Source organism: Setaria viridis, chromosome 6 (assembly GCF_005286985.2).
Source record: "Setaria viridis chromosome 6, Setaria_viridis_v4.0, whole genome shotgun sequence".
Taxonomy (NCBI): domain Eukaryota; kingdom Viridiplantae; phylum Streptophyta; class Magnoliopsida; order Poales; family Poaceae; genus Setaria; species Setaria viridis.
Window position 1 is genome coordinate 32,205,174 of NC_048268.2, and position 21,266 is coordinate 32,226,439.

Consider the following 21,266-nt stretch of genomic DNA (forward strand, 5'->3'; position numbering starts at 1 on the left):
TTGGACCTTGGGAATGGACGTCTCAGATCGTCTGCTGTCGTGAAGAAGTTGCTGTGCATCGCCACGCAACGCGTCGCTTGCCCCCGGTGCACGGTGGACAGGGGCGCAGGGGCGAAAGAACAGCCGGTTGGTCCACCGGTCACTGCCGTGACAAGTTGGTTGCACCGTGGCCCACCGCCTGACACGCATCCATCCGTGCCTCCTCCACTCACCACCACCAACTTGCCCTATTTTTGGTTCCTACCTGACGCACCATCACGGGCGAAATCGACAGGTAATTCAGCCACTCGCCTCCAAGCACGACTGGCCAAATTGCAAGACGAGGCAGCAACGTTCATCGTTTGGTCACTTGTTTATTTCTGCAGTCCTGTAGGTGTTTGGGATACTGCTCTGTTGGATGAACTGCACAAAGATGAACCAGTCAAGTCATAGAGTTAGGCGTGCAACAAACACTTCTTGCTGCTATTATTAATAATGATTACGGTACTGCTGTTAACATTAATTACTATATGTGAAACGTGAGGGATTAAGCCGGCTATGGAGAGTGATGTAGTGTTTGGAGTGTGGGAAGCAAATGAAAGGTACTTGTGGTTTATTTGGGAATTCAGCAGAGATTCCTTTGGTGTCTGTCTAGGAAGTAGCATTCCATTCCACTGGATCTGTTGGTGATTCTTCCATGGCTACCTGCTCACGCTTTGCAGGGGTGGTCAATGGTTTGACTAGCCAAGCATTGTTCTATTCTTGTTACGAATGAAGCTTTTCCTAAATGATCGTTGTACGAGTTATGCGTTCTAATATCCTTTTGAACTGCAGAAATCTCACTGGAATTGGGAAACAAAAGTCCTTGCATGCAACAGGGTCAAAATTTGCTGCTGCATCATGAACTATGCTTCAGATTACTTTGTTTGCAGTTTAGTCATGGGATCAGTGACTCAGTGCCATAACCTCCATCAATGTGCATGTACTTGGAAGTTGGAACCTGGAAGAAGATTCAGTCGTTAGCAACATTGTTGCACTACCCAAGCTGCCACATCGGCGCAGCCAGAGAGAATCAAAGATTCCAACCGCCGGGGCCCAGCCGGTTGCTTGTCCTCTTGGGCCGCCGGGGTCGTTGATCAGAGAGCGAATCCAGAGGGCAACAGGCGCGGGCCCACGTGGAATCGCGCAAGATACTTCCCTTGTCCACTGGGGATCTCCAAGGAACTCTCATCCACTACTGTTCTGCTTCACACGGCACCAAATCAAATCCGCTTGTTTGTTCATACTGTCAAACAGATTATAAAACATCTTCAAAAAGGAAACCATTTGTGTCATGATCAGGTGACAATGGCTTGTTAACCCCTGCGGCTGGATTCTCTGCAGTGATGCTGAGCAACAACTTGCTTCGCGTGCATGCAATCCAAGGCATAGGTGCGCGGTTTTTCCTTCGAAGAAATGTTAATTTTTAGCGCCGAGATCCTTTTCCTCCTGATCGAACCGATCTGCGCGTATCTCAGCAACGATAATGATGTTCTTGATTCTTTCCCTCCTCGTATATTAATCCACCACTTGCTGCATGGGCCTCAGCAAGTGCTGCGGGAAAAGAAAAATGAATTCAGGAGGAGATGAGAAAAGAGAGAAAAGTGGGGAAGCAAAGCAGAGGTGACAATTTGCAGAATTTCTCGAGTCAAAAGAGAACAAATCTTTCAAGGAGAAGAAATCAGGGTCCATGCACAAAGATACTTATGCATACAGCTGCAGAATCATTGCTCAGTTAACCTGGCTCTTAGTGATCCACTAACCGCACCTCGGGGGCCAGTAATTGGCCGTCATTTTCTGCTCCTGTTCATAGAGTCTGCGTCTGCACCAAATCAACAAGTCCATGACGAAATGATCACCCCAAGAAGGATAAAATCTCAGCAAAAAAGTAGTAGCAGTAAAGGGATGGAGTGGTGCCTGAACCCTGAAGTGTAGTGGAAGCGACAGGCGCGAACGAATGATAGGAAATTAATCAGATTTAATCAAGCAATTCACCATCCACGGATCCACCCATCCGTATCCGTGTTCCTCTCGCGTAGAAGTAACGAGCCTCGAGCTCGGTCGCGTGCGTCGCCGCAGCCGTTGCGTGGCGAATTAATTCTCTCCCCCCTCCTCCGCCCATTCAGAGTTCAGACACCATATAGCCTAGCCGCCACCGCCACACCACCCTCCCACTCCGTGTGGCACCCGCCCGCCAAGAACCGGGGACAAGCAACCAGTCATCTCGTCCAGTCCCACTGGTTCCTGGCGCACGCATCCGTCGTGTCCAAGTCCAATCAGGTGCCTTGATTTCTCGGAGTTCTTGAGCTTGAGCCGGGACTGGGTGGTGCGGCGGTGAGGGCCGAGCGGTCGAGTTCTTGGCGATTGGCGGCTGTACATGAGGGGCTGTGCCGGGGGAGGGAGGCAACCTGGGGAAGGAGGCGGGGGAGGCGCTGGGGCTGCTGGGCTGCGTCAATGAGGTGGTGGCGGCGGTGGCGGCGACGTGGGGGCCCATGACCGACGGCGCGCGCGTGGAGGCGGCGCCCAGGCTCGCGCAATGGCGCGTCGACGCGCTCCCCTGCTACACCTACCGCAAGTCCCTCCCCTTCCGCATCGGCCTCTGGAACTGGTCCGTCATCCCTCCCGCTTCCCCTCCCCTTGTCTCTCCCTGCAGATTTGTTACTGCTTGCTAGGAAATTCTCTGCTTTGTTACCTGGTGCCATGTCGTCCAGGATGCAAAAGCTTGCAACTTTGCGTTGCTGCTCTGCGATTCGTTTCAATCGTTTCCATCGTATTTGACACGGAGTTTAGTTTTTCATTGGAGTAATCTGACATGGAATTCCCTGTGCTTGTGAAATCTGGTTGGCCATTGTTTTCATTAATCTGAAGTTCAGATATTACCGGTATTGCAGAGTGAGTGGACGAATAGCAAATTACTTGAATTTCTTTCATTTGGCATATTAGAGTTCCGAATGAAGTGAGCTATTAAATCATGTTATAGTTTTGAAATTTATTTATGGTGGGACTGAACTTTCATCAGATTATGGTCCTTTCTTTGAGGTTGGAAAATATTCAGAACTTTGGCTGTTTGGCAGCACAGCATCAGGTCTGAATTTGGTTTGTCTGACAGCGGTTTCAGTGTAATAGTATTTCAGTTTGCTACGTTGTTCATTAGTTTTGGATGTATCTGCTTAAATATTATACTTCCAACCGAAACTATATTTGGCCTCCTTTTAGTTATAGTTGGATACCTTTCCTCACCAACTTATGTGTAGCCAGGATTTTTCTTAACCAGATTTGGTCTGTCAGAAAAGTAGAGACTTTGCTTGGAACCAAAGATATTTCAGACAAAGTTTCACTTTCTGGAACATCCGCTTTCAGTGGTATTTTCTGCTGTTGGTATGAAAATCATTGATCAAGGTGTATGCTTCCTTAAATTTATATGAAGAAGTTGAAGTCGTCATCCACATTGACATAATTGAAATTTTCAAGAATTCTTTGTAGCATTTGTGAAAGGGAAAATTGATGTCATTTTGTGAGGAACTAATAATGTTTCTGCTAATGCAATGTGAAGGTACCTATCTGTGGAGAGAAACAACAAGCAAACTTGTGTTAAGCTCTTTGCAGAGAATTCAAATTCTGCCAAGAACGGCCACTCAGCCCCAATAGCTTCCTTTGTCACCAAACTTCTCATATCTCTTCCACCTAATCAACAGACTATAATCCACCCAGGTAAGTTTCTTCTACTAATTCTTTAAATAAAAACATCATCCTTTACTAGTTCAGGCTTTCAACTACTATCTCCTTATAATTGTTATAATTATTACATTGAAATGCATAAAAAATGGACATATGCTTGAATTTCTCAATATGTCATTATGAAAAGGAATTTTATTTGGCTACAATAGTATATGCAGAGTTTGAGTAGCACAGACCAAGCAATACAAAACTTTATTTTACTGAACATTTAAATATCAGCTAGGTTTCGAATTGGCAGTATTACTGTGATTTCAAGTTGAGTTCTTCGCACTGATCAGGTAGTGTGGGAAGCATGTGGGAGTGATGGCAATGACGACACCAAACGTCACTTATTTCTAACTAACAAACCTTTCTTGAAATGATTTCTAACTAACTAATGGTTTGCACATATTCAGGAATTTTTGACAAGCAGCTGAAACACGAAGGTTTTGTGTGGGCGATTGATAGTAGCGTTACGGGGAGATTTGTCATTGAGATAGAGTTTCTTGACCTGAAGATCGCTGATCCATCTGTAAGCACTGTCTCACTGTCTTCTTCTGGTTTTTTGTCAAAGGTTGGTACAACTACTATTGGTGAGTAGTAGTATACGTGGAGTGATGCCCTTGACTCACCTGAAATCAGGTCTAGATGTCTAGTCTTGCACAGGTTCACCCTCACAAACATCGTATAGAAACTTCTGCATCTGCTTCTGCATTGAAATAAAGAACCACCTGGTCTGTTGTTGTCATCGGTTGAAAGTATGTGCAGCGTCGATATGACATTTGGAGATGTCGTTTCATCGTGAAATTGATGGTTTTTCAAAGTTAGAGGCTATATTAAGGAACTGAAAAAACATAGGTCTAATGTCAGGATAACCTTTCTTTGTAAACCAAATTTTGCAAATATTGCAAGGTTTATTAATATCAATCTAAAGAATTATTCAGTATTCACTTCGTGTGCTTGTAACAGTTTGCCTCTGATGGTCATGAACTGCATGCATTTCAGGGTGGTGAACCGGCCTCAATCTGGGCCTCCCAGCAGATTAAGCAGTCTTCAGACAACACCGCTCTGTCCGCCTTTGCCCGGATGCTGCACGACGACATCCTCACCGACATCACGATCAACGCGGCGGACGGCAGCGTGCGCGCCCACCGCGCCATCCTGGCGGCGCGCTCCCCGGTGTTCCGGAGCATGTTCTCGCACGACCTCAGGGAGAAGGAGCTCTCCGCCGTGGACATCCCCGACATGTCCCTGGACGCCTGCCACGCCTTCCTCAACTACATCTACGGCGACCTGCGCAGCGAGGAGTTCCTGGCGAACCGGCTCGCGCTCCTCCGCGCCGCCGACAAGTACGACATGGCCGACCTGAAGGAGACCTGCCACGAGAGCCTGCTGGAGGACATCGACACGGGCAACGTGCTGGAGCGGCTGCAGACGGCGCACCTGTACCGGCTGCCCAGGCTCAAGGGCGGGTGCCTGAGGTTCCTGGTGGACTTCAGGAAGGTGTACGAGATGCACGACGACCTCAGCGCGTTCCTGCAGACGGCGGAGCGGGACCTCGTGGCCGAGGTGTTCCATGGCGTCCTGGCAGCGTGGAGCGGGCGGTGAAGCGTGCCCATGCCATTTGCAGGGTTGCAGGTGTATTTTCTGGATTGGTTGGTTCAGAATCAGGAGGACAGAAGCATTATTGTTTGGAGGATTCTTGCTGGAAAAAGCATGTACATATTTGCAAACAGTACATAATACCTGCCGGTGGTTGGCTGGCCTGGAATTTACTGTGTATGCCTTGATTGGATTTTGCTCTTATCATGTGGAAATCTAATTCATGTATGTAACATATTGCTCGATTTGTAATACATCAGTCATTAGCTGATATGGTGCTCAACTGATCATGGCAAAAAGGTCACTTGAGAGGCTTCATTAATACCTGATGCGTTCGATCATGTGTGTCCTTATGGTAAACTGATGCCGTTGGAATCGGGGTCGTATCTGTAAATTGGCATCGTCATCGTAGAGCCAAACCGCCAGTTAATACAAATTTAATACAGACCCATACAAATTTACTTATTAAATTTAATACAAATTAATTTTAAAACATGGTAAACTTAATTTAATACAAATTTACTTAATAAATTAATGTATAGCACGAAGGTCGCATGTTGGAAACCTGCATGTGCCATTGATAATTTTTAATGTTTTTCTTCTTCCACCTCGTTTGAATTTTAAAATTCTATTTCTAAAGTACGTTTTCTTCTTTTAAATGCATTTGTGTTCTTACTAGTACCGTTCTTGATATTCTTCAATTGCGCTGCCTGATGTTCTTTGTGTGCACTACTATATAATGGTACTGGTTGCGTCACGGATTCCAGGGATATAATAATAACCCAATTCGTTCGTATCAGAGAGGTTAACATCAAGGTTTACCCCATCGCACCTTCTGCCGGCTGCCATCATCATGGGGCATGGCACGCCTTTTGTCGTGCGCCCAATCGCACCATGCTCCATGCCACTACTTGCCGGACGGCCGAAAGCCCAAACAATTCGGCGGCATCGCTTGCGTTGCGACGACAAGGAATAGGAACGGATGCCTGCCACTATCTGCAGCAGTATGGGTGGATCATCCACGGGTTGCCGCCATACACCACTCGCCTGTAAAATCTGCTCAGTTCACATCCCACAGTCAGAGCAATGCCTGCAGCCTGCTTCGTTTGGCATTAGTAGCGTGGAACAACACTTGAGATCAAGGACACTGCCGCGCTCATTCTCACGGTGCCTGGTTTAGCAGAGCGATTGAGAGAATGAACTTCGTTGAGCAATCGATCAGAGCAAAACTTTTGAGGCTCCATTTGGTTTTACGGAATTTGGGATAAGCTGAACTTAACTGTGGCTCAACCATTCAAATCCCGTGTGGCAATCGAGAACGGTTCCAATTTCGTTGCTGTGTCTGGTTGGCAAAGAAAGCATCGAGACAGACATCAGATTCAACGAATTCTAACGACACCGTTTCGTTGGGGTGTCTGGTTGGCAAGTAAATTTTGCAAGCAGCAGCAGCTACTGGGCAACATCGCCGGAGATCTGTGGAGCGGAGCGGCTCAGCGGCCAGCCTGCCACGTACCAGGTTCTCGCCTGCTCGAGGGGCCAGACGAGAAAGCCCAAGCGGTGATGGGCTGGGCTGGCCCAAGTTTACACGGAACAATTGTTCACAGTTTGAAATTTTGGTGTTGATTTGGTTGGGGTGCGCCAGCCCTGCCAGCAGTGCAACGGCTGGGCGACGCTCGAGGACCCCAGTGGCAAGCCACTGTGGTGGGCCCTCCCCCACAAAAAATAAATTTAATATCGAAGTGGGCACATGGCCCACATATCAGATATTAAACTGATAAGAACAGATACTACACTTGATCTTAGCCAAAAGGCCGAGAAAGGTATGATTTGGAAGGGAGCCCAGGGTCTCATTATATAGCGACTCGACGCCTCCGTGCTCTTTGCCTGGGCGAGATGGGACTAAACGCGCTGCGCCGCTGCCGCTGCATGCTCAGCGCTTCGGCCGAGCGATATGCTGTGCCATATATAATGGGCTGCGGCCCATCAAGTGTTGCCGCCTTCTCTCTCCTTCGTAGGCCCACCACAACCAAAACGGCAGGACGTCGAAGCCCAACACATCGATGCTGTTCGTTTCAGTTCTTTTTACTGTCTGTTCATGTGGAAAAAAATCATATTAAGTGCTATAAATAAATAAAATCTATACTACAAATAAATAAATAATGATATATTACACTGAGATTCCCAAGCACTTACCGAACTGAAATCTGCCAAGTACTTTGTGCTGATTTTTCGAGTATCTTTCCAAACAAACAATTATACATGTAAACAAGTTGAAAGCATGTACCGAGCTTCACATCGGGCGCTTGGGTGTGAAATGGTAGCCAGAGAAAATAACAGTTAAATTTTATTTTATTTGAAAAATGCACCAGGAGGCCTATTAGCTCAGTTGGTTAGAGCGTCGTGCTAATAACGCGAAGGTCGCAGGTTCGAGACCTGCATGGGCCAAAATTATTGTTTTTTTTGTACTTTTCAGTTTTCACTTTTTTTTATAATGCTTCCCATTTCCATGCCATGCCTTTCCCATTCCATTTTTTTTTCTCTTTGGATGCTTACATGCTCTTTCCCATACCTATTTTTCCTCATTTACGTATGTAAGACCAGTACACATTTCGGCGCCTACAGATTTACCTTACCGTTTCGAGGGAGAAGTGAATAATCAACGTGTTCATATGTCAGGGTTACTTACCGCAACATGCCAATTTACCAGCCAATACTCTTAACCTTGTTCTTCCAGCCGTGACGGGGGCACGCTTTCTGTGCCATGCTACCGGTCGCCATGGAACAGAAAGGCAACGAACACTGAACATGCTGCTACTTGCCAGGCTACCAATCATCCAGAGGCATCGCTTGCAAGCTATGGTACACGGATACTTGGGAATGGTGCCATATCGCGTATCATATACGTATCAGGAATACGTATGGATATGCGTGGGATACGTATCAGGAAGTATCCGAAATAAAAATAAATTCAAAAAACACTGATACGCATATGGGTTCGTATTGGCGGTAGTTTACAATACGGCCCAGCCCAATTAGCGCAAGCAACCTTATCCTCTGGCTGGCCTGGGCGGTGGGCGCCTGGCACCCGACACCCTAGCCGCCTCGCGCCGCATCCCCGACCCAGCGAGGCACGAGCGCCCTCCGCCACCGCCGTCGGTGCCTGCACGAGCGCCCTCAGCCGCCGCCGCCGTCGCCGCCGCCGGTGCGCTCCGCCGCGGCGCCGCCAGCCCGCCTGTCCGCCTCACCGCCGCAAGAGGAGCGCCGCCTGTGCGCCCACGAGGCCACGACGGACCTCCGTTGAGTTATTTCCCCTTCACCTTGTCCGGCGACCGGTGCCCTTACCTTCCTTGATCTATTGTCTGTCTCTCTTCAGTTCTTGACTACTTCTTGTTTGATTGTCCCCTTCTGGATGTAGATGGCAGCAACAAATTCGAGCAGTACAAATTCGATGTAGGCAGCAGCTTAGCTACGTATTGACGTATCCGTATCCGTGCAGGGTTGCAACGACCACACCACACGCTACGGACGCTGCTAATACCCTCACAGGATCGTGGATCGTGCAGAGACTGTGTGCGTGTACGTGCGGCGCCACTTGCTGATGCTATACAACTATAGTACTACCAACAAGTTCACGCCAAAATCTCTGCTCGAAAACAACGACGGCTGGATTGGAGAAGCAAGTAGCGTCGCCGAATCATCGCCCGGCCAGTTGTTTGCCGACCCCGACCGGAGCCCGATCCAATGCCGCTCGCCGGGCCCAGGCCGACCAATCTGCCGGCGATCCATGTTGGACGGAGCGAAAAAAAATCTGGGTGCCGGGAGCAGGCGAGCAGCACCCGCATGCGCTGCCCTTTACGGCGGGGGCTATCAACAGCCATGGGCTCGAGCAGTAGGCTAGCCCAAGTGTGCGGACACGGACACGGGCACACGGCCTCGTCCGATCTCCGGGCGGGCCACTTGTGAGACTCCGCGCGACGTTCGCGTCCGTGCCATCTCAGCTCATGCATGCATGTTCCGCGATGTCCCCGATCCACGACAAAATGGGGGATCCAAAAGTTACGTACGTGCCGAGCTAACCTGGAAGATTTGCGCATCGTCATTGGACTACGGCTTGGTGTTCTGAACCATTTCTTTATACTCCCTCCTTCTGTCCCAAATTATTATAAATCATTTTAATTTTCTTAGGTGCATAGTTTTTTTATATAGCTAAATATACTATATGTCTAGATACATACAAATACATATGAATTAAAAAACCAAAACGATTTATATTTTGAAACGGATGGAGTACAAGGAAGTGAGCCTAGCTTAACTAGTTAGAGTGGGAGTTGTGGTTGTGCACTCTAACCAGGTTCGAGTCTCTCTAACTCGAATTTGGGTGCCTATTTCTTCTTCTTAGTGAAAAATCACCTAACTCCTCCTAACTTGATCTATTTTTCATATGGGTTTGTTTGGTAGTGTGCTTGGAGTGGCTCCTATGGTGATTTTAGGAGAGGAGCTTTGCTATTCTGCCCTGGGTAGGCCGTGCCCAACTCCTAGTCGGTTGGTTGAAATCCCGAAGACATCAAGGACGTCCTGTAGAGAGGGTTGTTTTTTAAAAAAGAAAAGAAAAGAAGGAATTATAGGGTTGGTTGGAGTTGCAACAGAAGAGTACAAGATGTGTGGGTATAGGGTAGGCAGTAGCAAATCTGAAGAGCTAGGATCTATACTTCGATGACCATGTTCTACACGCATTTTCCTTCTCACACTCTAATCACTGCCTACTACTACTAGTGCAACAATCCAGACCCAGACGCCCAACACCTTTCAAATTTGAGAATTTCTGGACGCGCCTACCCGGCTTCCATGAAGTGGTCACCCAGGCATGGTCCAAGCCGACTAATCACACAGAGCCTTTCCACGGATTGGGGCACAAGTTGCATGCCACTACTTAGGCTCTTCGAGCATGGAGTAGATCCTTCATTTCAGACGCCAAACTAAAGCTACACATGGCCCAAGAGGTCATCCTCCGCCTTGATACGGCTAAAGAGACAAGGGCCCTATCAGACGCAGAATACTCCTTGCGCCATAAGCTGAAAAGGAGACTTTTGGGATGGGCGGCAATTGAAAAAGCAAGGAAGAAACATTGCTCGAGAAGCACCTACCTGTGCAAGGGCGACGCAAATACGAAGTTCTTCCATCTAAAGGCCAACGCTAGAAGAAGGAAAAACTTCATCCAGAGGTTAAAAAAGGAACGTGGCTGGGCACTAACCCACCAAGACAAGCAGACGATAATTCAAGACCACTTTGACAACATGATGTGCCCGCCCAGCATCATACTAGAGACCTATACTGGGAGGTTATGGACTTCCCAGCGGTTGATCTACGTGCACTTGACAACCCCTTTCAAAGGAAGAAATACTTCATGCAATCGTAGAGCTTCCTAAGAGCAAGGCACGGGGACCGGACAGCTTCACTGGCCTTTTTTTCAAATCGTGTTGGCACATAATCAAAGGCGATGTCACAGTGGCTGTTAATTCCTTCCACGGCATTAGTTGCCAAGACGTGAACCTTGTTAACACAGCTAATGTAGTACTGATCCCCAAGAAGGAGGGCGCAGAAAGCATCCAAGACTTCAAACCCATCAGCCTCATACATGCCATCGCCAAGATTATCAGTAAAATCCTTACGCTTCATCTAGCCCCATTTATGGAAGCCCTAATATTGCCATGCCAGAGTGCCTTTATTAAAGGAAGAAGTATTCACGATAACTTCTTGTACGTTTGGAATATGGCACGTCGATTCCACGGAACAAAACACCTGCATTACTAATGAAGCTGGACATCTCAAAGGCTTTTGACTCAGTGCGCTAGGATTACCTACTCTCACTGCTATAGCACAGAGGTCCCCCCCAAGATGGCGGGACTAGATTGCGGCAATGTTCACAACATCCACGTTCAAAATTCTACTTAACGACATCCCATCCAACCCAATCACGCATGGCCGCGGCCTACGACATGGATACCCATTGTCCCCCTTCCTCTTCATCCTTGCAATTGACCTACTTTACCAGCTAATACACAAAGCCACGGGCATGGGCCTACTAAGCAAGCTGGGGAACAAGTGCCACGCGCCCATATCTCGATGTACACAGATGATGCAGTGATCTTCATCAAACCAACAGTCGCATACATCACAAACACCACACAACTATGGAGCCTCTTTGGCGAGGCAACCGGATTGAGAACAAACCTTCAAAAAACAAGCGCGGCTGCCATTAGCTGTGTGAGCATCAACCTAGACGAAATCCTTTCGGAGCTGCTAGTAACTCGAATAGGGTTCCCAATAAGATACCTTGGGCTTCCTCTTGCGATCAGACAACTATGTAAAATTGACTTCCAACCTTCGGTCGACAAAGCAGTAGGCAAGCTCTCGGGATGGAACGGGCACAACCTTAACCAAGCCGGTCGTACCTGTCTCACCAAAACGGTGCTCACATCACAACCGATCTACCTAATGACAGTAATAAAGGCAACAAATGAAGTACTTGAGGAACTAGACAAAATAAGGAAACGCTTCTTGTGGGCAGGAGACAATGCACTGACTGGTGGTAAATGCAAGGTCAATTAGATCAGAAGCTATCTGCCAAAGGAAAACGAAGCGCTGGGGATCCTTAACCTTCACAAGTTCGCAAGAGCCCTCAGATTACGATGGTTGTGGCATGAATGGGAGTCGCCGCAAAAAAAGTGGGTCGGAATGGAGACGCCATGCGATGACACTGATAGACTTTTGTTCGCGGCCTGTACGAACATCACCTTGAGGAACGTTCAGAAGACGAGCTTCTGGCACTCAGGCTTGTTGCAAGGCCGTAGGCCAAAGGACATTGCGCCTAACATTTTTCGCGATCTCCAGGAAGAAAAAAAGAAGTGTTGCAGAGGCCTTACAGGAAATAACTGGATTAGGGATCTCAACATACACGGCGGCATTACTACCATGCACCTTCAAGAATTTACGCTTTGGGACTCATTAGAGAGGTCCACCTACAACCACAACAGGAGGACCTTATTAGCTGGAAGTTTACGGAGAATGGCAAGTACTCGGCAGCCTCGGCGTACAAAGCCTAGTTTCTTGGATCCACCAAAGCACCGCATAACAAAACACTTTGGCGCTCCTGGGCACCGCTGAAGTGCAAATTTTTCGCATGGCTCATACTATAAAACTGAGTATGGTCATCTGATTGGCTCGCGTGCAGGGGATGGCCTCACTCTCCCTCATGCCCCCTATGCAGGCGTGAAATGGAGCCAACCTTCACCTACTGGCCGAATGCAGATTCACCAAAAAGATTTGGAGCTGGTGGCGGATTGGATGGCACAACCAAGCATACACCTCTCAGCATGGCGACAGAGCGGCAACATCCTCGACTGGTGGATAAACATGACCACTAGAGCAAAAGTTCCCATGAAAGGGATGTGTTCGATTGCCCTCGCACTTGTCAAGCCATTCCCTCGTTCTCCCCTCCATTAAACATAGGAAATTCAAGTTTAGGAGTGGGCAAGTGTTGGTGGTTGAAGGGTTGCGGTCTTTGTTGAGCTGTATTTGGAACAAGGGTAATTCTTCCAATTTTCCATCATCCTATGGGAAATTTGGAAGGAAATAAACAGGCGTATATTCAATCGAGAGAAATGGCAACCACTTCACTATTTGCGAGAATCAAAGAAGAAGCCGGAGCATGGATAGTAGCGGGGCAAATGACCTAATGTTTTTTTTATCTTACGACTAATTGCGTGTAACCTTACCGGCTAGTTGGTTGTACTCTCCTTCTCTACCAATGAAATAGGTACAATCTTGTGCCCGTTCGTTAAATTTTTTTTTTTATCAATTTCTTCCCCAGGCTCAGCCGCTCAGCTCAGCTGCACAGTCCTGTTCGGCAATCGGCATTGTGCTGGACAGCAGGAGAGGATCCAGACCAGACCAGAGCAGTTTGTTTGCAAGCAACAAAAACCATCGTACCTTATCATAAAAAAAAAAACATCGTGCCGTTTGCATGCGTCCAACGGTCCCACTCACACAGGTCGCGCGCGCATCGCCGTCCCTTCCCTCACCGGAACAAATACCCGCTGGCCCCACCCAACGTTCCCGAGCCGCTCGCCGCCGCCTGGGGCCCGCGCACCGTGGACGGCGGGCGCTGCAGGGGGTCGGCTAAGTGGTGTGGCGAATCCGAGCTTTTTTAAAAAAGGTCACTTTGGCTTTTTCCTGGCGGGCTGGCGGCCACTGGCGCTTTTTAACCGTTTTCCGAGCCAAAAAAACATCCCAGGCCACGCGACCGCCGTGCGCGGCTGGAGCTGACGTGGCGGGTAACCCAAGGAGTCAGCGTCGTCCGACTCGGATCGCATGTGGAGCGATGATTTCCAGGACGGGTCGAGAAACGCGCGCGTCCCTGCTGCACGAGCACGCTGGATGTTCGTGGCTGGCTATTGGCCATCTCTACTTGGCTGCTTCCAATGATGGTCTGGAATTACTCGCACGCTGCTTGAGTGATTGACCGCAGCGTCTACGGAGTAGGGGGGGAATCATCATGCCTCTCCTCGCCATGATTATAGATTAATAACGATTGGTAGCGAAAGCTGGTACACTACTTAACTACTCGATGGATGATGAAGTATTGAGTTTCTTGGAGTTTCGGGGGAGGTACAAATGATGAACACGGAGCATAACAATGTAATTTGAGCGGTGAATGAACCATCTCTCGATGTGGTGGTGAAGAAGGCACGAGGATACGTCTTCGTCCAGTAGGATTTAAATCTTGGTCCATAGGATCTACACATGCGCTAGTGTTTTTTTTAGCAATTTTATTATTCGTAAGGCGTGTGATAGGGAACCAATTTTGTACGTTGTACCGATCATTTGCGAAGGAGTAGCGTGTTAGGCTAGCTGTTCCAAACACGGAATCATCCATCAGGAATTTGACTTGAGCTGCACCACGACTAAGTTTGTACTTCATGATCTACAATTCTGACTGTGACACCACAAAGGTGATGAAAAGAAACAAGAATAACTGAGTAAGAGCTCTAGCTACTCACTATATTTTCACCCGTGCACTTGTGAAAGAATAACAGAAGGGGCAACGTGCAAAAAGCCTCCCACCCAATCCCAACGCTATATAAAGCAGGAAGAGGATCGGTGCCAAAGCGGAGGCGACGGTCCAGAGAGAGCTCACCGCCATCGCGATAACCCACCGGTGGCTCCACGGATTCCGAGCTGCCGCTGCCCGCTGTAGAAACCTTTGAGCCTGCCGGGCGGTTGATCCGAAGGTCGGGAGGAAGATGACGGTGGGCGCCGGGATCGCGATCCAGGACGGGAGCCTCATGGCTCTGGGGGCCAATATCCTGCGGGAGGTGCGTGCCAATGTGCTCGTCACGCCGGCGGCCGGGGGCGGCCTCACCAACGGCGCGTTCCTCGGCGTGCGGTCCGCGCCCGCCGGCAGCCGCAGCATCTTCCCCGTCGGGAAGCTCCGGTATGCATGCGATGCGCGCATTCTTCAGATCTGTTCCTCTGTTTTGTTTGCGATGTTTTTTTATTTGTTTTCCCATTCCCGGATAAGGTAATCAGTTCAATTTGTTCGTGATGGTTCAGTAATCTGTTCGGTTGATTCTGTGCACGCTTGAATCTTGATGCCCTTTTTCTTTCCTTCCAAATTTTGTTCTCTGAACAACCGGTGAAATGGTAACTGTTGGAATGTAAATTTTGATTCGCAGTAAACACTGAGCATTTAGTGTGAGGGAAAACAGTGGAATTCCGATGCTGTTAGCGAAAAGAGGAAATTGTTGGGACTGTAGTTTATCTGCACACAGCTTTTAGCGAAAAGATCACTTGGCGGCCCCTTTTCTGTTTCCTAGTGATTTTTCTCAAAGGGGAAGAAAATACTGCCTCCGTCCCAAAATAAACGCACATCCGCTTCTCGATGAGTCAAACATTTTTAAGTTTGACTAAGAATATAGAAAATAGTATCAACACTTGTATCTTCAAATAAATTTATTAGTAAAATATACTCAATGCTCAATCTAATGATACTTATTATACATCATAAATAGTAGTACATTTTTTATAAATTTTGATCAAACTTAAAAAGTTTGACTGAGATGTGCGTTTATTTTGGGACGGAGGGAATAAGCAACAAACCACTTGGCTTTTCCAAGGCCAATTTGGCCAGATGAATCATTAACGCAGAAAAAAGAGAAAAAAAACCTGAAGTCACGCTATGCTTGTGTTGCAGGGACCTACGGTTCATGTGCACTTTCCGGTTCAAGATGTGGTGGATGACGCAGAGGATGGGCTCGTCAGGCCGTGACATCCCCTTCGAGACACAGTTCTTGATCGTCGAGGGGACCGACGGATCGCAGCTCACCGGCCATAGCACCGAACAACCTGTGGTGTACACTGTCTTCCTTCCTATATTGGAGGGGTCATTCCGGGCTGTTCTTCAGGGGAACGCTGATGATGAGCTGGAGATTTGCGTGGAGAGTGGTAACTAAAGCAACCATATAAATATCACTCCTTTGACTCAGTACAGTTGTGTTGTGCGATATAATAGTATTTTTTTTGTCGCCATGATTCAGGTGATCCAGATGTGGAATCCTTTGAAGGCACACATCTTGTTTTTGTCGGTGCTGGATCGGATCCGTTTGAAGTGATCACAAGTTCAGTAAAGTAAGTCAATGCCTTCTCTGATGAGCATCATTTATTTTAGTCCACTATTTTGTGCGTCTCATTTCCTTCAAGTTTCTGGTTCAATTAGCCAACTACTTTTTTTAAGTGCGTAGCTTGCTATCTGAACTAACATCGATCAACTTGCTGCAGAGCTGTTGAGAGGCACTTGCAGACTTTTTCTCACAGGGAAAAGAAAAAGGTACTGAGATGTTTCTTGAAGAAATTGTATCTGCACTTTTGGTTTCTGTCTGTTCAGAGTTCTGAACGTTCAACTTGCTGCAGATGCCGGACATTCTAAACTGGTTTGGCTGGTGCACATGGGATGCATTTTACACCAACGTTACCGCGGAAGGAGTGGAGGAGGGATTACAGAGGTCCTTCCAAATGACAAATCTCACACCGTTTCCCCAAACAATACTAAATCCTACCACATTATAAGTGCACTGAAACATATCTTTTCTTTATTTTCAGCTTTGGAAAAGGTGGAGTTTCTCCTAAGTTTGTCATAATTGATGATGGATGGCAATCAGTCAGTATGGATCCTGTGGGAATTGCGTGCTTAGCTGATAACTCAGCCAAGTAAGAAGTCTAAACCTACTGCACTTTGCCAGTCATACTTGATTTCTGTACAAAATCTAGAGAGTTCAGTTCAGGTTCTGAATTTGCCTGTTCTGTCCGTCAGCTTTGCAAACAGGTTGACTCATATTAAGGAGAACCACAAGTTTCAGAAAAATGGGAGGGAGGGCCACAGGGAAGATGATCCAGCAAAAGGCCTCGCACATATTGTCAATGAAATTAAAGGAAAACATGAGCTGAAGTATGACACCTTTCGATAATTTGTTGTCTTATTCAGTTTACAAATGAAGGTTCATATTTCTGACACATAATGTCAAACAATCCAGGTATGTATATGTGTGGCATGCGATTACTGGATACTGGGGTGGAGTCAGGCCAGGTGCTGTTGGAATGGAGCACTATGAATCGAAGATGCAGCATCCTGTTTCATCACCAGGAGTTCAGAAAAACGAGCACTGTGATGCTTTGAACAGCATAACAACTAACGGCATGGGCCTTGTGAACCCTGACAAAGTATTCAGTTTCTACAATGAGCTCCATTCTTATCTTGCCTCTGCTGGGATCGATGGAGTTAAGGTAGACGTGCAGAACATCCTCGAGACGCTAGGTGCTGGCCATGGGGGAAGGGTACTGCTGGCTAGAAAGTATCAACAGGCTCTAGAAGCTTCCATCACTAGGAACTTCCCTGATAATGGCATCATATCATGCATGAGCCACAACACAGACAACTTGTACAGGTAACAATCTTATGCTAAAATATCTTGAAAGCATTGCTTGGTGGTTGGTGCAAATATCTTGAAATTGTGGTGATTCACATGCTGCTATTCTTGCTGCAGTTCAAAAAGGAGTGCAGTTGTGAGAGCCTCTGATGATTTCTGGCCGAGAGACCCGGCTTCCCATACCATACACATTGCATCTGTCGCCTATAACACTGTCTTTCTTGGAGAATTCATGCAGCCGGATTGGGACATGTTCCACGTGAGTACAGATATTTTTCTTTCTTCTCTGTTTAAAGTATGACTTCTTTTATGGCTTGGCTGCTAATATGACCTTTGTTTCCATGCCAACAGAGTGTTCACCCAATGGCTGAATACCACGCTGCAGCCCGAGCAGTTGGTGGTTGTGCCATATACGTCAGGTAAATCTAAAAACTTTCAGCGACACAGAGTTATTTACATTGCATTATGTTGAATTATATATGCTAATGATCAAATGTTTAATTTATTTGTGATTTTGCAGTGACAAGCCTGGAAGCCATGACTTCAATTTGCTGAAGAAGCTTGTGCTTCCTGACGGATCGATCCTGCGTGCCAAACTCCCCGGGAGACCAACCAGAGACTGCCTGTTCTCTGATCCTGCCAGGGACGGCAAAAGGTTAGCTTCTATCTTCTAGCAAATTCTTTATACTACTTGGTGTCCTGATGCAACAGCTCAGCATTTCTGAAACCATCTTATGATTGCAGCATCCTCAAGATATGGAACCTGAATGAGCACTCTGGTGTCGTTGGCGCCTTCAACTGCCAAGGTGCTGGCTGGTGCCGGGTAGGGAAGAAGAACCTTGTCCATGATGAGCAGCCTGGAACAGTCACCGGTGTCATCCGGGCACGGGATGTGGATTACCTTGCAAAGGTTGCTGATCAAAGCTGGAACGGTGACGTGATCGTGTATTCGCATATAGGAGGTAAATCCTCATTTTCGTGAATTACCCATCTTAACTATCTTTCTCATTAGTGACAAGCATTCTGGTTGTCCATTTTTCAGGGGAGGTGGTGTACCTGCCGAAGAACGCCTCCTTGCCCGTGACACTGAGATCACGCGAGTACGAGGTGTTCACCGTCGTCCCAGTGAAACACCTGCCGAACAGCGCGTCCTTTGCGCCGATCGGTCTGATCAGCATGTTCAACTCCGGTGGCGCGGTGAGGGAGGTGAGATACGGTGAGAACGCTGACGTAGAGCTCAAAGTGCGGGGCGCAGGCATGGTTGGAGCTTACTCCTCAACAAAGCCGAAGAGTGTAGCCGTCGATTCAAAGGTGGTTGATTTCTCCTACGACGATGCTTGTGGTCTGGTCACCTTTGAGCTTGGCCTCCCCGAGCAAGAACTGTACCTGTGGACTGTTTCGGTAGAGTGTTGAGATCGATGTAACGAGAAACGTTCAGAGAGTATCCATCAGAAATATAAGAAAAATAGCTTACAGTGTTTTCAAGTTGAGTAAAATACATCGGAAGTTCAAGTAAGGTCATAAACTTTGCACACATTTTCGAATCCACAAACTTTTTAAATTGTATCATATAGATCCATACTCTTTCACGTGAACACCTAGCGCTGATATGGCAAGGTGCGCGCGTGCTTGGTGGTAGCGGCAAGGTGGCACGATGGCACTTATTAGCAGCAGTGGCGGCATGAGGAGGGAGCTTGCGGCAATGAGCAACGGGTTGAGGCGGCGTTAACGAAGCTCACGGCTGATGATGAATGGAGCTTGTGGCACTCGCGACTTGCTCGATGAAATGCCTAAGAATGGCTTGATACATCCCATCCATGCTAAAGAGGGATGAAAGAGGACATGTTTGGTCAACAGTGGCATAGCTAGGATTTCGTATCAAGGTGGTCCAACTTAACATAAAATTTTTAACACTACAAATATAATATACAAGCATCTATAATTTTCCAAATACAAATACCAGGGACAATTCAACTCCTGTTTGAACAAGCAGATGTGGAAAGGAATGTTTTTTTCTTCTAAAAATTAGATGAAGGCAGGAAAGTAATGGGTATTGGGCTGGATTCTAGGGTGGTCCATGGCCCACACGGACCACCCTGGAGCTCCGCCCCTGTTGGTCAATGTGCCATATCAATGCTAGGTGCTCACATGGCGGGTACGGATTTATGTGACACAATTGAGCTTTGATCTGATTCAAGTCAAGACTAGAACCAACCCAGCTAAAAATTTTAGTGTCGTTTCTTTAAAGAGGGTTAACCCACAAGAATCCGGAATAATCCCAATGAAGGCATGTGCTCCCACTAGACCCATGGCCATGCTACCCTGCTACAGTGAGTACTACAATGAGTGTTACCCCAAGTGCTGCCCCTTATTCGTCCATGGGACCACATCTTCAACTACACATTCTCTTTGACTTTCTTGTCGTGGCCATCGTGGTCGCGATCTCTTTTGCTTCCTAAGGCATCATCCGCCGCCCGGCCATCATTGTCAAGAACGCTCCCAACCAATGCAAGCTCGCTTTTCCAATCTCTTCAGCAACATTATTCACCTAAAGCGTCTCCTTCTCTCACCTGAAACATCTCTTTCTCTCTGAGGTATGTACCTAATTAGGTGGCCAGCCTCAAGAACACTGAGCCACTTGATGCCTACTATGATTTCAGGAGGCTAGATGCAAGCTAGCAATCCCTAAGAAATGTTGTTAGTTTGATGCCGTTAGCAAATTTATAGCAAGTTGACGAACTTAACTTTTGTGTGTATGTAGTAGTGACAGAGCTAGGGAGGAGCTGGCGGGGGCCATGTGCCCCCTCCCCGCCCTATCATCGAAACACTTGCATGAGAAATCTATAATTTTTTTATAGAAAATTAATGAAATATAGTACTACTATATGACCCTTGAAATCTAACTAACTTGTTTGATCCTCATACTATTTTAGTAGTGACTCCATCTGTGATCCATACTATATCCAAATCTGTATAGCTATTTTGGCTGATGTGTGTCAAATCACGTGTCATGAAATGTGATTTGTAGTATCTAAGTTTATATATCCGCTTGGTTGATGTGTATCGAATGGCCGTGGTATTTATGTACACTGGAGGGTAGCTTCTTTGATCCATGATAGTTCCTTTAATTTGTACAATAGTCTGCGTTCGGATTTCTCTATAATTTGGTGAATCGTTAGTTATTACTTATGAAATACTCACGCATTGAGTTATTGTATCCATCTCAAAATATAAGATGCATTTCGACTTGCCACGGTATTCAATAGCACACTTTGATAATTAATTTCTCCTACTTTCTCAATTCTCTTTTGATAGTCATATTTTATCCTAACACAATGATCAAGGAAAACAACCTTACTTATCATCCAATTAATTTAATCGAAGGTCTCCTCAATAGTCCTCCACTGTTTTACTGTGATGACTCCTTGTTGTTGGTATGATTTATTATCGTGGTCTACATCGATGGCACATAGAACTATCATTTGTGAAAATATGACTATAAAAAAGAATGGAAGTCCATCAATAATTTCATAGCAAGTTTATGTCAATCCTAAGAAAATCTGGTTTGTGTGTATACAACAAGTCTAAGGTTTTCCAAACTTTTATAGCACGTTGACGGACTTGACAAGTTGACATTTGTGAACGATATGTATATTCCTCAAAGGCTAAAACCAAACACCACGTTAGATTTCCCATTAATCCTCTATTCTGTCTGTTTGACCAAACGCTAGCTCCAAGAAAAAAGACCACTAGAATTCAAGTCGTTTTCTACAAGAATATTGCTATCGCTGACGCTGAGGCATGCGTAGTCTCGTTTTCCTTGCAACCTGAATATAAGGGATGTGAGTGGTATCACCCAAAGTAATGAATCCAGTTGACTCTGGCAATGCGGCACTTGTTTCTTCTGAAACAGCTGAAAAGGCCGCGCTCCTCCTCGCGCATGGACAC

At 46.9% G+C, this 21,266-nt stretch overlaps 2 protein-coding genes and 2 non-coding genes across 5 annotated transcripts; 3 read left to right on the forward strand and 1 right to left on the reverse strand.

The window, feature by feature from the left end:
* The first annotated feature begins 1,931 nt into the window (after positions 1 to 1,931).
* On the forward strand, positions 1,932 to 5,608 carry LOC117861372 (BTB/POZ domain-containing protein At1g55760). Of its 2 annotated transcripts, none has more exons than XM_034744910.2 (4): positions 1,932 to 2,626; positions 3,572 to 3,729; positions 4,152 to 4,309; positions 4,741 to 5,608. In XM_034744910.2, exons 1-4 carry the CDS (start codon positions 2,511 to 2,513, stop codon positions 5,341 to 5,343), a joined length of 1,035 nt encoding a protein of 344 aa, XP_034600801.1. In that variant the 5' UTR covers positions 1,932 to 2,510; the 3' UTR covers positions 5,344 to 5,608. The 2 variants fall into 2 exon arrangements, with proteins under 2 accessions (XP_034600801.1, XP_034600802.1); XM_034744911.2 differs by having other exon boundaries at positions 1,951 to 2,626; positions 4,152 to 4,267.
* A 1,357-nt stretch (positions 5,609 to 6,965) lies between these two features.
* On the reverse strand, positions 6,966 to 7,161 carry LOC117862275 (U2 spliceosomal RNA). Its single transcript, XR_004641931.1, has one exon. It is a non-coding gene; the product is annotated as a U2 spliceosomal RNA (small nuclear RNA).
* Positions 7,162 to 7,708: 547 nt separating this feature from the next.
* On the forward strand, positions 7,709 to 7,782 carry TRNAI-AAU (transfer RNA isoleucine (anticodon AAU)). Its single transcript has one exon. It is a non-coding gene; the product is annotated as a tRNA-Ile (tRNA).
* Positions 7,783 to 14,498: 6,716 nt separating this feature from the next.
* LOC117860594 (probable galactinol--sucrose galactosyltransferase 1) lies at positions 14,499 to 18,834 on the forward strand. The gene is made up of 13 exons (XM_034743921.2): positions 14,499 to 14,830; positions 15,590 to 15,840; positions 15,933 to 16,023; positions 16,174 to 16,222; positions 16,306 to 16,397; positions 16,495 to 16,602; positions 16,706 to 16,840; positions 16,926 to 17,336; positions 17,436 to 17,577; positions 17,670 to 17,737; positions 17,839 to 17,973; positions 18,063 to 18,280; positions 18,361 to 18,834. Exons 1-13 carry the CDS (start codon positions 14,640 to 14,642, stop codon positions 18,729 to 18,731), a joined length of 2,262 nt encoding a protein of 753 aa, XP_034599812.1. The 5' UTR covers positions 14,499 to 14,639; the 3' UTR covers positions 18,732 to 18,834.
* Positions 18,835 to 21,266: the final 2,432 nt, after the last annotated feature.

Bases quoted from the DNA above. Each gene is read 5' to 3' on its own strand.
- LOC117861372 (XM_034744910.2), top strand. From the start codon at position 2,511: ATGACCGACGGCGCGCGCGTGGAGGCGGCGCCCAGGCTCGCGCAATGG. The intron at 2,627-3,571 runs GTCCGTCATCCC...TGCAATGTGAAG, and splicing joins CGCATCGGCCTCTGGAACTG to GTACCTATCTGTGGAGAGAA. The intron at 4,310-4,740 runs GTTGGTACAACT...CATGCATTTCAG, and splicing joins CTTCTGGTTTTTTGTCAAAG to GGTGGTGAACCGGCCTCAAT.
- LOC117860594 (XM_034743921.2), top strand. From the start codon at position 14,640: ATGACGGTGGGCGCCGGGATCGCGATCCAGGACGGGAGCCTCATGGCT. The intron at 16,223-16,305 runs GTACTGAGATGT...AACTTGCTGCAG, and splicing joins CTCACAGGGAAAAGAAAAAG to ATGCCGGACATTCTAAACTG. The intron at 18,281-18,360 runs GTAAATCCTCAT...TCCATTTTTCAG, and splicing joins CGTGTATTCGCATATAGGAG to GGGAGGTGGTGTACCTGCCG.